Here is a 13,700-nt window from a genome sequence, read left to right on the forward strand (position 1 = left end):
TAAGTTCATGCCTGCACCGTAGCATTCTTATGTATTTCTAGAACACATTGATATGGGCTACTAACATGGTTGAAGGCATGAAGCTTTGTTGATACAGATGAAAACAGAAAAAAAGTACACATACCAAAACAGGAAGATGCATTTTACAGAGTAAGAAATAAAGAATAGGTTGTGATGTGAAATAAAAACCCATATGATTATGCTTTTCACTGTGAGTGAGAGCTAATGCATCACATCAAGTAGATGCCCATTTGTTATAAGCATGTAAATTTCGCATAATGTTGTCTGTTTCTTTTTCACTTTAGGGGAAAACAACTTTGAATTTGTTGCATTGTATTGCTGCTAAAGAAATTTTCTTTGTCTCACTTGACAAAGGTGACACAACCAAATTATGGAAAAGTTTTAAATAAATAAAAACTCAATAGTGAAGAATTTTTTTTTTCAAAAGTTAGTGTTTTTAGGAGAGAGACTTTCATTTTTTTGCTATTCCCAACTAATAGTGTAATGACACACGAGATAACTTTTTTACTTGTCATTGTATTATTGGACGGAAATAGCATTGCAATCTCCAAGAAAGTTTTTCTGTGTTTTGAGGTTGCACTCTCTGTTTTTTTAAGCTCTAAAATGCAATGCATGTGTAATGTCAGTTAAAGGGGGAGGCCCCAGTATGATTCTTTTAATTATGGACAAGAAGAAAGAGTGCCCAATTGCCCATGAGAGAGACTTTTTTTTTTTCCTTTGGGCATTTGTGTAACGTAATATGTAAACCTGCCCTTTCCAGCAAAATACCCTGTTTGCAATTTTGACGTTTCTTTTCATATTTAGACCCGTTTATTTTTCTTTCCAATCAGTTCCTTTGAGCTCTCTCCCTCTCCACTGCCCATCCTTTCTCTATCAAAATCACTTTTTTAAATTCTTTATCTAAATTTTGGGTCTTTCTTTCTTGAGTTGAAGTGGTCTCAAACATTGGCAGTGAATTGAAAATCTCAAAGGTCCTTCCTTTCTCTCAAAAAGCAGACACCCAGATAAAACTGAAGCATTTTGAAGCTGCTCTTGGAGCATCTGAATGATGGGCGCGTAAGTTCATTTCAGTTTTCAGGTAGGAGCCCCTTTCTCTGTGTACCAATTTTTATGCTGCCTGCATTCCCTCTTGTCACCTCAAATTCTTAGCCAAACTAGGAAGAACCAGAAAGAAATTTGTCATCTTTGTTGGTGTTATGATGAGGGACTTTCCTTCTTGTTTTGGTGAAAATGGTGTTCAAGTTGCTGATTCTTCTTCTTCATCGTCATCAAGAATCACAAAAATTGCTCAGAACTTGGTTTCTTGTGTCTACCAGTGTAAATTACAGGGTCGTTTGTGTTTTATTACTGTGACATGGACCAAAAATTTGATGGGTCAAGGCCTAAGCATTGAAATTGACGATGCGGCCAATCAGTGCATCTGCAAGGTTGATATCAAGCCATGGTTGTTCTCCAAGAGAAAAGGGTGCAGGAATTTAGAGGTGGACACCAGTAAAATTGATATATATTGGGACTTAACCAATGCTAAGTTTGGTTCAGGACCTGAGCCATTAGAGAAGTTCTATTTAGCTGTTATGTTTAACCAAGAAATGGTTCTTTTGCTTGGGGACTTGAAGAGAGAAGCTTTCAACAAAGACCCTGTTGGTTCCATTTCCAGAGCCACTTTCATTGCCAAAAGAGAGCACATTTTTGGGAAGAAATTTTATGGCGCAAAGGCTCAGTTTTGTGATAAGGGGAAGAGCCATGATGTGACAATTGAATGTGAGACTGTTGGGCTCCATGAGCCATACCTTGTGATCTGCATTGACAGTAAGATGGTGATGCAGGTGAAGAGGTTGAATTGGAAGTTCAGAGGCAACCACACCATTTTGGTTGATGGGCTGAGAATTGAAGTGTTTTGGGATGTTCACAATTGGCTCTTTGGCAATGCTATGGGCAATGCAGTTTTCATGTTCCAAACTTGCCTCAGTGATGACAACAAGTTCTGGACCAGTCCACCAGTTTTGGATCCTTCTGTGTTGGCTTGGTCTTCCTCTCAGCCATTAAGAGATAACCAGCTGCAGGGTCTTGGCTTTTCACTGGTTTTGCATGCTTGGAAGAATGAATAGAGAACTGAAAAAAGCCAGAAGCTTGTTTTTCATCGTTCTGAGCCTTTACAAATACTTGAAAGTTCTGGTTTTGATTGTATGTGCTGTTTGTCTCTCTAGTTTTCTTATATCAAAACATAATTCAATTGCAGGAACAATGCATGTTCAAGAAATCTTTTGCAAGTTTGATTAGTGGTGCAATTGTCTGAAACAACCCTCTTCCCATCTGTTTACTAAAGAAATTAAAATTGAGTAGTTGGTTTGATTGAGTCCCCTAATTTGATAATGATACTTGACTTTGTTGGAGAAGAACCGGCAACTTTAATGTTTCGTGTTTGATGTAGGGCTGGGCATGGTCCGGTTCGGTCCGGTTTAGAGCTCGAATTGGAACCAAAACCGGCACTGTTCATCAGGTCCGGTCCTTAGAAAAAACAGGGGGAAAACCGGACCAAAACCGAACCGTCCGGTCCGGTCCGGTTTTCCGGTTTTGGCCCTTTTTTTTTTTTTTTTTTTTTAAAAGGTCTGTTTGTGTTGGGCTTTAGTAGATATAAGCCCCTGTTTCAGATTCCTATACAAATTTGGCATAAACTTAAATAATTTCTACATCCCAAGTATGTGCATTTTAACTTCCAAATACAAAATGTGGCCATCCAATCCAAACATACAAAACATGGTTATCCAATCCAAACATACAAAATTGGTTATCCAATCCAAACATACAATCTTAAGAATTATACGACCCAATGTAAAAATTGATAGTTAAATTACAAACCAAAATAGAACTGGCCTAATAAAATAATATTTTTTTATATTGTATATTATATATAATATATTAAAATATATATATTTAATACTGGACCGGTCCGGTCCGGTCCGGTGCTGTCTTGTGTAAAACCAGAACCGGTCTGGTTTTGTTGACTTTTTAGTCAACGCGGTTTTTTCCGATTTTTTTTCGTCCGGTCCGGTTCGGTTTTCCGATTTTTCGGTTCATATGCCCACCCCTAGTTTGATGTTTTCTTCAAGAATGAGAAATGGCCTCTAGATGCCCAAATGCAAGAAAGTGAGTGTTGCACTTGTCTCGCTATTTCTGGTTTAATGCAAAATGCCAATGTTTATGGGCGAGGGGTGGGCATTGAGACTGGAAAACCGAAACATCGAGTCAGATAGAATGAAAAAAATCGGTTGATTAAAAAAGTCAACAAACCAGCATCAAATTGTACCGAACCAATTTAAACTGGTTTAAATTCCAAATTCACACCTTATCAAATATGACCGAACTGGTTGTGTATATTTTTATTTTTTTACAAAATTATTTAAATCCAATGCTACATTTTTAATCTCGTAACTAATATTTCCTCATGCTCAACTTCAAAACATTTCTCTTTTCTAGGCCCAACATCTCTTTTTACATGAAATTGGATCATTTGTAAATTTGTATTTAAAACAAATAATTTGAAAAAATAATAATAATCCTGTCCAAAACTGGAAAAACCGAAAATCAAACTAAAATTGGTTCAAACCAAACTGATTGGTTTTATATATATATATATATATTTTTTTTTTTTATAAAATCGGACTAAATCAGATCGATTCAATAGTTTCAATTTCGATTTGAGATGAAAATTGGACCGAACCAGACCGCACCCACCCCTAATAGGCAAACTTCGGCTGGCTTAATACTATTTTTTGAGCTTTTAAGTCGTCAAAATAAGTTGCTAAAAAAAGCCCAAAAAAAAAGAAGAAAAAAGAGATATTATATAAAAGAATGAAAAATAAAAAATCAAGTGAAGGATGAGTCAACTGTAGGAGAAAAACTTACATATATCGAGGATGCCATCTTGGGGCTATCTCAAGCCAATCACCCATTGTCGTGTGTTTTAACTTTCCAACTTGACAATGAATGAGGTGCTTTGGATACTGCCACGGTGGAATCCTCGTTACATGTAAGTTCTTCTTCAACTATAAAGATGGTGAGCATAATTTATAGTAATAACAAAGCCAAAACATAGTAGTCATTTCTAATAATTAAATTTTTTTATAAGACTAGGTAGTATGAAATCCCATCTCTTGCTACATTATTACATAAAATTAATATTATTTAAACTAATAATAGAAAATCTAAGTTGACATATAATTTTAAAATTTAAAGTTTTCAGATCAATTAAAAGTTCATTTGTATAATTAAAACTTAATAATTGTACCAAATAAAAACTAATTATAAAAAAGAAAAAGAAAAAGAAAAAAAGAATCCATCAGCAATTTGGCATAGGATGCAGTTACACACCCCATGTCATTTGCAGGGGTGATGATATCGTCACCACGGCAGTAATCGTCCCAACACACACACCACGCACACGTGGCAGCGAACGCCAACTCCGTATCTCTCAACCTCCAAAAGCACTCGGCTTTGATAAACCACCCGCTATGGATACCCTGCTACACAGCCCGTCATCAATGGCCAAGCGACCCTGCCCCTCCCAAAACCCTAGAATCCCAAACCTTAACCAATTGGACAGGGATCAGCTTCTGGACACATTTCTCGAGTTCTCTGACTCGCCTCCTTTCGCCATCGACCTCTCTTTTGAGAGGCTTCTCGAGTCCAGGTCCTGCGATGCCGATCAGACCAAGCTCATCGATCGCGCTCTCCAATTGGGCTCTGTGCTCCTCGAGGCTGCTAAGCGCTCTGCGAGAAAACGAGCCTCCAAGCACAACTCTCTCACCTGGGCCCTCCCTCCCGACCTCACCATCAAGGTACGTCTCGGTTTTGTTGTGACGAACAAGATCAGACTCATACGAAACAGAATACCAATTGAGTGGGGTCTGATTGTGCAATTTTTTTTGATTTCGCGACTCGATTTGGAAGAGTTATTGTTTTCCTTTCGTGTTTGTTTTCGATTTGGGGCTTGTGTATATGAAGATTTCGGAGTTGCATTTTAGTTGCTTGGTATTATTGCTTTGTGTTTAATTTTCTGATCACTAATCTGCATGTTGCTTAATGTTTATGATTTGTGTTCTTACAGAATATGGTCATTTTCAATGTTGAAATTTATCATCTGCATTGGCATAATGCTTAAGGCTGGTATATTGTCATTGTTCTGCGAGAATATCAATATTTAGTGCGTCATTTTTGTGCATGCCAGAACTACTTTATCCTTAAACATTTAGATAGGAAGTGTGTGCATTATCTGAGTATATGTGCTGATATGCAGGTCTTTTCCATGCTTGATACACAAAGCCTATGCTATGCTGCAGCTACTTGTTCAATGTTCAATAAATGTGCAATGGATCCTTCTTGCTATGCCAATATTGACTTGACAACAGTTGTCCCAAAAGTTAACAATGCAGTTGTTTCCACAATGATTCACCGAGCTGGGAAAGCTCTTCAGTAAGAGTTTTTACACCCAACTAGTCCTTTAATCTTAACAATCTCGAATATCTGTGTCAAGTGAAAACTCTGGTGCATTTCTGTAGTTGGCAGTTGTAATCTTGTAATTTATGCTTTCTCATTTTGATATTGCATTGGCATATGATATTCTCATTTTCATAACATTTGCCTTTCTTTGTGTCTCTCTTAATTGGTTATTCAGGTCTCTTAAGCTTGGTGTAGTTCCAGGACCAACTACGCCGCTTGGATCTTGTCAGCCATTAGTTTATACCATCAGGAATTCTGTAGATGTTTCCAACTTTTCATGGAATGATAAGAGATCCAGGCAAGGGAAGGAGTCATCCGTTCTTACCAGATCCTGTTTAAGCCCTTTAGGCGGGAATAGTGGTGCTCCAGGGTATGCTTGAATTGTAAGACTTGAAAATTTTTGTTTGTGAAATTTACTTGTTTTCTTACACTTTCTTTTGCTTCTTGTAAGGACTCTTTTGAGAAGGTTGCACCTTTACAATATTGAAAGGATGGATAATACGTCACTTTGTGGGGCATTAGTGGCCTGTCCGTTTCTCCTTGATCTGGAAATTGTTGGCCTGTAAGTTCAATTTTTGTTTTTGTGCAATCTTGTATGTTGGATTATACGATTTATCATTTCGTGCAATCTACAGTCACGTTGAATTGAGGCAAACATTGCAATCTGTGAGCGCAAACTGTCACTTGATAGAGCGTCTGTTCTTTGAATCTTCAAAAACAGGTATTGCAATTCTTCATGAGGAAACCTGCCTAATGTTCTCAGAATTTATTCTTACACATGTATTTGACGAATATCAGGTAGAGATGACAGTTTGAAATCACCAACTTGTGTTGATCTTATGACTGATTGCCCTCATCTTACGTCACTGGCCCTCAGAGGGTTTAAGTTGCATGATTATAAAGTTCGTATACTTCTGAAGGTATGTCTTGGGCATTTTGAGAAACAACACACCCAAGTCCGATATATATATTTTTGTTATAGTACAATCAGAACATTATGGAGAGAGAGGGAGAGTCGAAATTTTACTTTACAGTTATGACTTGTCTTATCAGTTATCAAGTTGGATTTTTATGTTTTGTTATCAGGTTTGGTCAAAAGAGTCTTATTTATTATTTTCTAATATTTCAATTTTCGTATTGTCTTCATTCCTTTATACCTGAGCATAATAGTAAAGGTCTGGGAGACATATTAATACCTTTGACAATGGTTTTTTTGGGATTCCTTATCTATTGTTTGATGTATTTTACATTTTTGTTCCTGTAATTGGTATCCCCTGGATAATGTCTTTGGTTAGTGATGTGAATACAAAAATTGGTCCCAATTTGGTGAATCATCTTGCTTTCAGTCATGACTGCGAAGTTTGATATCTGGATACTTGTTCAGGGATTGAGGAAATTAAAGTATGTTGATTTTTCAACATCCTACTCAATCACTGGAGCATTTTTAAGGTCAGTTATCTTTTAATGGACGAGACTTCTTTAAAAATCTCTGTATCATAGACTTATTTTATTTATTTATGTTTTTCAAGGAACCTCGGAAGCAACACAGGTGGGAATCTGCTGGAAGTCTTAATTTTGCGGGATTGCATGCATCTCAAAATGGTGATGACTTCAAGCTGTCCCTCTACTTTTGTGCTCTCTCTCTCTCTCTCTCTCTCTCTCTCTCTCTCTCTCTCTCTCTCTGAAACCTAAATTGTGATTTGAAGGTGGAGGCTGCTCGGTTGATGACGGCAGTTCTTGCTGGGGATTTCAAGTTCCTTAAACATCTTGTAGGTTGATGGAAATTCATCGTGTTCTTATTGTGTAAGCTTGCATATGAAGTTCTAGGTCTCCGAATGATGCTCACTTTTCCTATTTCCTCAAACAGGATATATCTAATAGAGAAGGCTTGGCATCTGAGAATGACTGGTATCATAGATGCTACAGCACAAGGTAAGGAATATAGTTATTTTTCATTTTTCTATCAGTTGGGTAGTTGGGTTACACAGTGGAATAGAGCTCCCACATCTCTTAAACCAACACCCTTACTGAAGGTGGGATTTTATCTTTGGTTTCCGATGTATCACTTAGAGACTTCACCAGTGAAATTCTTTTGTCAATATTGTGCAGTACAATTCCCATAAGGCGGGTGTTGGAAGAAAGGCCTAATCTCTGTCTGTTGGCGGAGTTTCCGCCAGAAGGAAGGTTTGCTTATTCTTCAACTGTTGTACTTCAGTGGTTTTACTTATTCAACTGTTGAAAATATGCTTATCATTATTGTCTGGGATCCTGAATGGTTTTGCAGTTACGCCGACATTGATCAAATGTTTGACAGCGAGCCATATAGTGATATCAGTCTGCCATCAGCATCGCAGATGAGCAGTCCTTCATCCGATGGTTCAATGTTTGTGAGTTTTTCTGAGAGCAGTTACAATAGTGATCATGGTAGTGGCAACGAGGATGCTCGAGATGCTGGTTATGTTATCTATGATGAAAGCTCAGACGAGGTAGACTATGTGGCTGTGTAGGAGAAAATACCAAATATGGCTAGGATTGAAATCTGTGGCCATCAAATGGATCATGTACTCCCTCACTCCTATTTTTCTTAAGACTTTACATGATGTGTGGTGCATTATAATTTGGAACCACTGATATATCCTTCATACTCTTAACAAATTTGTAGTGTTGCCTATATGAGATGCCAGCACAAATTCGAACGGTAAATAAGACTTGTGGACGGAGTTGGTGTGCCGCTGCGATCACAGTATCATCACAGTTTCATATGTGAAGTTCGGTGGTGGGCTCCCGGTACTTGCCAGTATGAGTAGAATGGCCCTTGAAGCCCTGCTATCACATTTCTTTTATCTTTTTCGTCCTCAAGTTTCCCCATAGCTGTTTATCACCCTGTTTATCATATGGGATTATGGGTGGAGCAGCTTTCAGCTCTCTTTACTTCGTTTTGTATTTAAAATTTAAAAAGATCTTGTAGCAGCAGAGCTTATATGCGTGCAAAATCTATTGGATGACATGAAAATTTAATTATCTTTATCCAGTCATCCCCATAATTATTTTTATTATTAACCCTATGCAAAAAAGAAAAAAAAAAATCACTTTATCATCATCAAAAACTAATGACATGTCTTTTTTTTTTTCTTTCAAACTCCTTTTAGTTGTAGATGATTTGAATCACCAGACACAATTCAATATGAGAATTGACAATGAGAATGCTGTGCGTATAGAAAACATAAATGGCATTTTATAGAAAATCTCAACTTAACCGCCATCAGAAGCCTTGTACCGTTATATAATGCAAATAAAATAAATAAATCGTCAGTCGCGCAACGCAGCACATACTTTGTTGAGCGAGAAATTACGCAAACTAATAATAAGTTGTGGACGATGGCCAGCAGTGGCAGTGGTCAAGCATCGCCGCCATATAGACCCTACCGCCACCTCAAGACCCTTCGCGGCCATGAAAACGCCGTGTCGTGCGTCAAGTTCTCAAACGACGGCGACCTGCTGGCCTCGGCGTCGCTCGACAAGACCGTCATCCTCTGGTCCTCCTCCGCCCTAACTCTTCTCCGCCGCCTCGTCGGCCACTCCGAAGGCATCTCCGACCTTGCTTGGTCCTCCGACTCCCATTACATCTGCTCCGCCTCCGACGACCGCACCCTCCGCATCTGGGACGCACGCTCCTCCGCCGGCGAGTGCGTCAAGACCCTCAAAGGCCACTCCAACTTCGTTTTCTGCGTCAATTTCAATCCACAGTCCAACCTCATCGTCTCCGGCTCATTCGACGAAACGATTCGTATTTGGGAGGTCAAGACGGGGAAGTGCCTCCACATCATCAGGGCTCACTCGCTGCCTGTGACCTCCGTGCACTTCAATCGAGATGGGTCGCTCATCGTCTCCGGCAGTCACGACGGGTCTTGCAAGATTTGGGACACAGCATCAGGGACTTGCTTGAAGACGCTCCTTGAGGATAAGACCGCTGCAGTCTCCTTCGCGAAGTTTTCGCCTAATGGCAAGTTCATACTTGTCGCCACTCTCAATGACACCCTCGTAAGAAAAGACCCTTCGTTATTTTCCTTCGTTTTTCTAATTCTCAAACTGAAAGTTGTGATTCCTGGTTACATGAAAGTTATGATTTTTATTGATCGTGAGCACGCTTTTTCAATTGGGTTGCAATTTGTCTTTGAGTTTCACTTGATTAGCAATGCAATTGATGCTCATAAGCATGCTTATTCAATTGGGTTGCAATTTGTCTTTGAGTTTCAGCTGATTAGCAATGCAGTTTGTGATCATAAGCATGCTTATTCAATTGGGTTGCAATTTGTCTTTGAGTTTCAGCTGATTAGCAATGCAATTTGTGATTAATGGGGTGGGTGGGTTGAGTAATTTGCTTTTTGATGAATGGTTTTTCTAGACTTAAGTACAGACTCAGAGCTTGTGTATAACGTGTGCATCCTGTTAAGTATCAGAGATAGGGGATGGATTAAGTGTTTCCGTAATTTTGTAGATGATGTGGTTAATTGATATGTGAGTTTCAAATTTATTTTTTTTCTGGGTGCAGAAGCTGTGGAACTACTCAACTGGGAAGTTTTTGAAGATCTATACAGGTCATGTGAACAACGTGTATTGCGTAACATCCACATTTTCTGTGACAAATGGTAAATACATTGTTAGTGGCTCGGAGGATCACTGTGTCTACTTATGGGATCTTCAGCAGAAAACTATGGTGCAGAAACTTGAAGGCCATTCTGATACTGCCATCTCCGTTTCCTGTCATCCATCAGAAAATAAGATTGCCTCTGCAGCTCTTGGAAATGATAGAACTGTCAGGATTTGGTTTCAAGATGCTTAATAACATGAAGTTTTCAGATAAACAACCATTTTCCCATATTGTAAACATTAGTATCTAATTTGGGATAGAGCTGTAAACATTAGTTTTCACAACTTCCAACCTTCTTTTTGCACTTGTTAACCTTTGTCGGTAATCAAAGATGATTCATTTTAATCTGCTCAAATTGACTAATAAAAGGAATGAATTTATCATAATCGAAGTTGTGCCATACACAAGTGCGCAGCCCAAGTTAGTGAACAAAAGCTCTAACCAAACTAAGCAAAGGATTATTATATAGCATACAGATATTTTGCTTGTCATGACAATATGACAAAATGGGAACTTTATCTCTCCTCCCTCTCTCCCTCTGCTCTCCACTGCGCCCCCGTCTGGCCTCTTCACAAACCCATCTCTGCAACCCCGTTTCCTGGCCACTCGTCTCTTTAACTTATCCGACGCCAAGAAGACTTCGCAGCAAAAATGTGGTCTTTGGCAGCAATTCGATTGACCCAAAAGAGTCTGAGTTCTTGGATGAAAACGGAGTTGTTGATGATATGGATGGCTACATGAACTACCTTTCTCTTGAATATGATTCCGTTTGGGACACAAAGCCATCCTGGTGAGCCTTCCCTTCTTGGGCCTCCATTATTTTTCACTGTTATTTCAGAATGAATACTCTTTACCCCTTTTCTGTTCGTCCTCCTTCGTGGGTTTTTTGGCGTTTGTAGTATTCTTGTGTAAAAGTTTGATGTAGTTTTCCTTTTTTCCAACATACCATCCTTTTTGTTTCTGAAGGCCTCTTCGTTTGTTAGAACTGTAAATTTAAATTGGAGTTTTCCTTCATAGTTTGGTGGACTGTGTTGGAATTGAGTTTCAGTGTGTATATAAGAAAAAGGAGTTTCTTGTTTTCTGGTTCCATCTGATGAGAAATTTTGAATCCAATTGCTTGCAACCATTTTGATTCTTCTGCATATATGTTTCATTCATTTATCATATGGGTTCTGGTGATTGGTGGTGATTGTAGGTGTCAGCCATGGACAATTACACTGACTGGAGTGCTGGTGATTGGTGGTAGCTGGCTTATTCTGAACTCAGTAGTAATTACAGTCTTGGCAGCCTTACTAATTAGCACATGGTGGTTCATCTTTCTGTATTCTTACCCAAAGGTGTAGGCATCATCTTCCTATTCTCTGTTTTATTGTTTTTTTCTTCTTTTGTTGCTTTGCTTTTCTTTTTTTATTGAACTTTCTGGGGTTTTCTTTCGTTTTCCAGGCATATGCAGATATGATCGCTGAGCGGAGGAGCAGGGTGACCAATGGTGTTGAAGACACCTTTGGTTTAGGGAAGAGCCAGTAATCCTTGATTGAACATCAAATTAGCAAGTTTGTAATCTGCCTTAGTTTTACCGGCCAGAAGGTTGTTAAATCCCATCAGTGAAGATCAATTTAATGATTTTGATTGAATATCTGTTGTGCTAAATTTCTCTTTTTTTGTATCTCATATCATCCCAAATACCGTCAATTATTGCTTGGGCTCCTCACGTTAGCTTCTTTCTTCCAAGAAAACAGAGAAGGATAACACAAATAAAATGACACAAGCAAGCTTTCTAAATTCAAACATGAGATCATTCAACAAAATATCATCGTATACATGACTAGCTCTCCTATGGAGCAGGCATTATCAGAAGCTTTTCCTCCGAGGCCTGATTTCCTCCGCTAGAGGCCCTCTCCGACGCTAGTAGGGACTGCAAGTCGCTACCATTAGCCAAGCTGTTGAACTCAACAGCTTTTGAAGGCATGGCTGGGTAGCGTCGTTGGCAAAAGGTCATCAATCTCTTGACTGACTGCAAGTATTTGCGAGTTGTCTCGTCATTCATAATGTGAGCCACACTGTTGGTGTAGATCTTCTCGCGAGCTGAACGTTCATGAATACCAACCATAGTGACACCAATTGGCCATGGTGCATTCCCAATAGCTAGTTTAATGTACTGGTCCATTGCAGCTAGGTAGTCTCGCTTCATGCAGCACCGCACCACCACCATCAACGCTCGGCGAATATCATCTTGAAGGATCTGCAAATAGAATACAACAATTCAATGATCCATAACCAGCAATTAAATGAACTGAAACAACACAATCCAAAGAGATCTACACAACAGTAAAGAACGGGATTTTAAGTTCTAAGACAATTCATGTGAGAAATTTACATCAAAATGCATTGTTTTCAATTTCTTTTCCCTGCTTCTTATCATGCCGATGATGATTTTAACGCAGACATTCCATTCCACTCATGAATTAGAATTGCTCAATGTGCTTGAACTAAAACAACATAACCCAAAGAAAATTTGCACCAGGGTTTTAAATTCTAAGATCATTCATGTGCGAAATTCACACCAAACAGCAAAAATTTACCTACCTTCTTCCTACAAAACTTGAACAAAGGATGCAGATACCGCGCGCATTGCTTAAAAGTGGCAACCATGGACTTCCCCTTAGCAGTCCTCCTCTCAGCATCTGGCATCTCCCGCAGCTCCTGGTTCCATTCATTCAACAACTTCTTGAAGAACACCAAGATCTTATCTTCATCACACAACTCCTCGAAATTCGTCTTCATTCGCTTCAAATCCTTATCCGCATCGACCCCGCTCGAGCATCCATCGGCACTCAAATCCTCTTCGCGGACGCCACCGTCGCCGTCCTCCACGCCGCCGTCAACCTCCGTCTTCTGCCTCTTCCTCTCGCTCACAATCCCTGACTTCTGCCGTTTCCTCAGCTCCGCGATATCGCGGAGAAAGTCGTTTGTCTGCCCCTCCGTCATGTCGCTATCGACTTCGAACAAGCCGGCCTTCAACACGTACTTGAACCGGTCGAGCCGGGCGTCATCGTCTTCGCCGAAGAGAGTGATCGGCTGCTTGAGGAGCCGAAGTCGGCGAACGACCTCCTGTTTGGGGAGGTTGAGCTTGTCGATGTTTTGCTCGTCCGTTAGGGATTTGGACGTGGTGGCGTTGGAGGAGGTTGTGGCGGAGGCAGTGGTTGCGGAGGCATTAGGGTTTGAATTAGCGGCGGAAGAGCCGTCTGTGGTGGTGGTGTTGGAGGCGGTGGCTTGGCGCTGGGCTTTGGCTTCTAATTCGCGCTTCTCTTGTTCCCGAAGCTTCTGGATTTGCTTCTGTTCGATCTCGGAGCGCTTGAAGACTCGCTTGCCGCCGGTCTCTTCGGCAAGTCTCTGCCGTTTCTTAAGGATCTCTTGCTTTAGCAGGTCCATCTAGGGTTTCAATCGCTCTCAATTTTGGGGAAGAAGAAGATAAATCGATACTCTTGAATTAATTAGATCGAGAAATGATTAAAAAAAAACTTTGTGG

At 39.8% G+C, this 13,700-nt stretch overlaps 5 protein-coding genes across 5 annotated transcripts; 4 read left to right on the forward strand and 1 right to left on the reverse strand.

The window, feature by feature from the left end:
• The first annotated feature begins 840 nt into the window (after positions 1–840).
• On the forward strand, positions 841–2,327 carry LOC117637796. The gene has a single exon (XM_034372813.1). The coding sequence runs from the start codon at positions 1,218–1,220 to the stop codon at positions 2,127–2,129; it is 912 nt and encodes a 303-aa protein (XP_034228704.1). The 5' UTR covers positions 841–1,217; the 3' UTR covers positions 2,130–2,327.
• A 2,093-nt stretch (positions 2,328–4,420) lies between these two features.
• On the forward strand, positions 4,421–8,547 carry LOC117638726 (F-box protein SKIP17-like). The gene is made up of 13 exons (XM_034373824.1): positions 4,421–4,859; positions 5,318–5,493; positions 5,696–5,890; positions 5,972–6,082; positions 6,156–6,241; positions 6,319–6,440; positions 6,905–6,969; positions 7,050–7,122; positions 7,227–7,289; positions 7,388–7,452; positions 7,630–7,704; positions 7,805–8,081; positions 8,183–8,547. Exons 1-12 carry the CDS (start codon positions 4,533–4,535, stop codon positions 8,025–8,027), a joined length of 1,581 nt encoding a protein of 526 aa, XP_034229715.1. The 5' UTR covers positions 4,421–4,532; the 3' UTR covers positions 8,028–8,081; positions 8,183–8,547.
• A 291-nt stretch (positions 8,548–8,838) lies between these two features.
• LOC117636455 (COMPASS-like H3K4 histone methylase component WDR5B) lies at positions 8,839–10,516 on the forward strand. The gene is made up of 2 exons (XM_034370959.1): positions 8,839–9,561; positions 10,073–10,516. Exons 1-2 carry the CDS (start codon positions 8,899–8,901, stop codon positions 10,361–10,363), a joined length of 954 nt encoding a protein of 317 aa, XP_034226850.1. The 5' UTR covers positions 8,839–8,898; the 3' UTR covers positions 10,364–10,516.
• Positions 10,517–10,622: 106 nt separating this feature from the next.
• LOC117636458 lies at positions 10,623–11,805 on the forward strand. Its single transcript, XM_034370962.1, has 3 exons — positions 10,623–10,961; positions 11,367–11,508; positions 11,615–11,805. Exons 1-3 carry the CDS (start codon positions 10,678–10,680, stop codon positions 11,696–11,698), a joined length of 510 nt encoding a protein of 169 aa, XP_034226853.1. The 5' UTR covers positions 10,623–10,677; the 3' UTR covers positions 11,699–11,805.
• Positions 11,806–11,926: 121 nt separating this feature from the next.
• On the reverse strand, positions 11,927–13,676 carry LOC117636454 (pre-mRNA-splicing factor 18). The gene is made up of 2 exons (XM_034370958.1): positions 12,758–13,676; positions 11,927–12,413 (listed from the first exon to the last, which is right to left on the reverse strand). Exons 1-2 carry the CDS (start codon positions 13,601–13,603, stop codon positions 12,006–12,008), a joined length of 1,254 nt encoding a protein of 417 aa, XP_034226849.1. The 5' UTR covers positions 13,604–13,676; the 3' UTR covers positions 11,927–12,005.
• Positions 13,677–13,700: the final 24 nt, after the last annotated feature.

The sequence above is a fragment of the Prunus dulcis genome, chromosome 8, assembly GCF_902201215.1.
Source record: "Prunus dulcis chromosome 8, ALMONDv2, whole genome shotgun sequence".
Classification (NCBI taxonomy): domain Eukaryota; kingdom Viridiplantae; phylum Streptophyta; class Magnoliopsida; order Rosales; family Rosaceae; genus Prunus; species Prunus dulcis.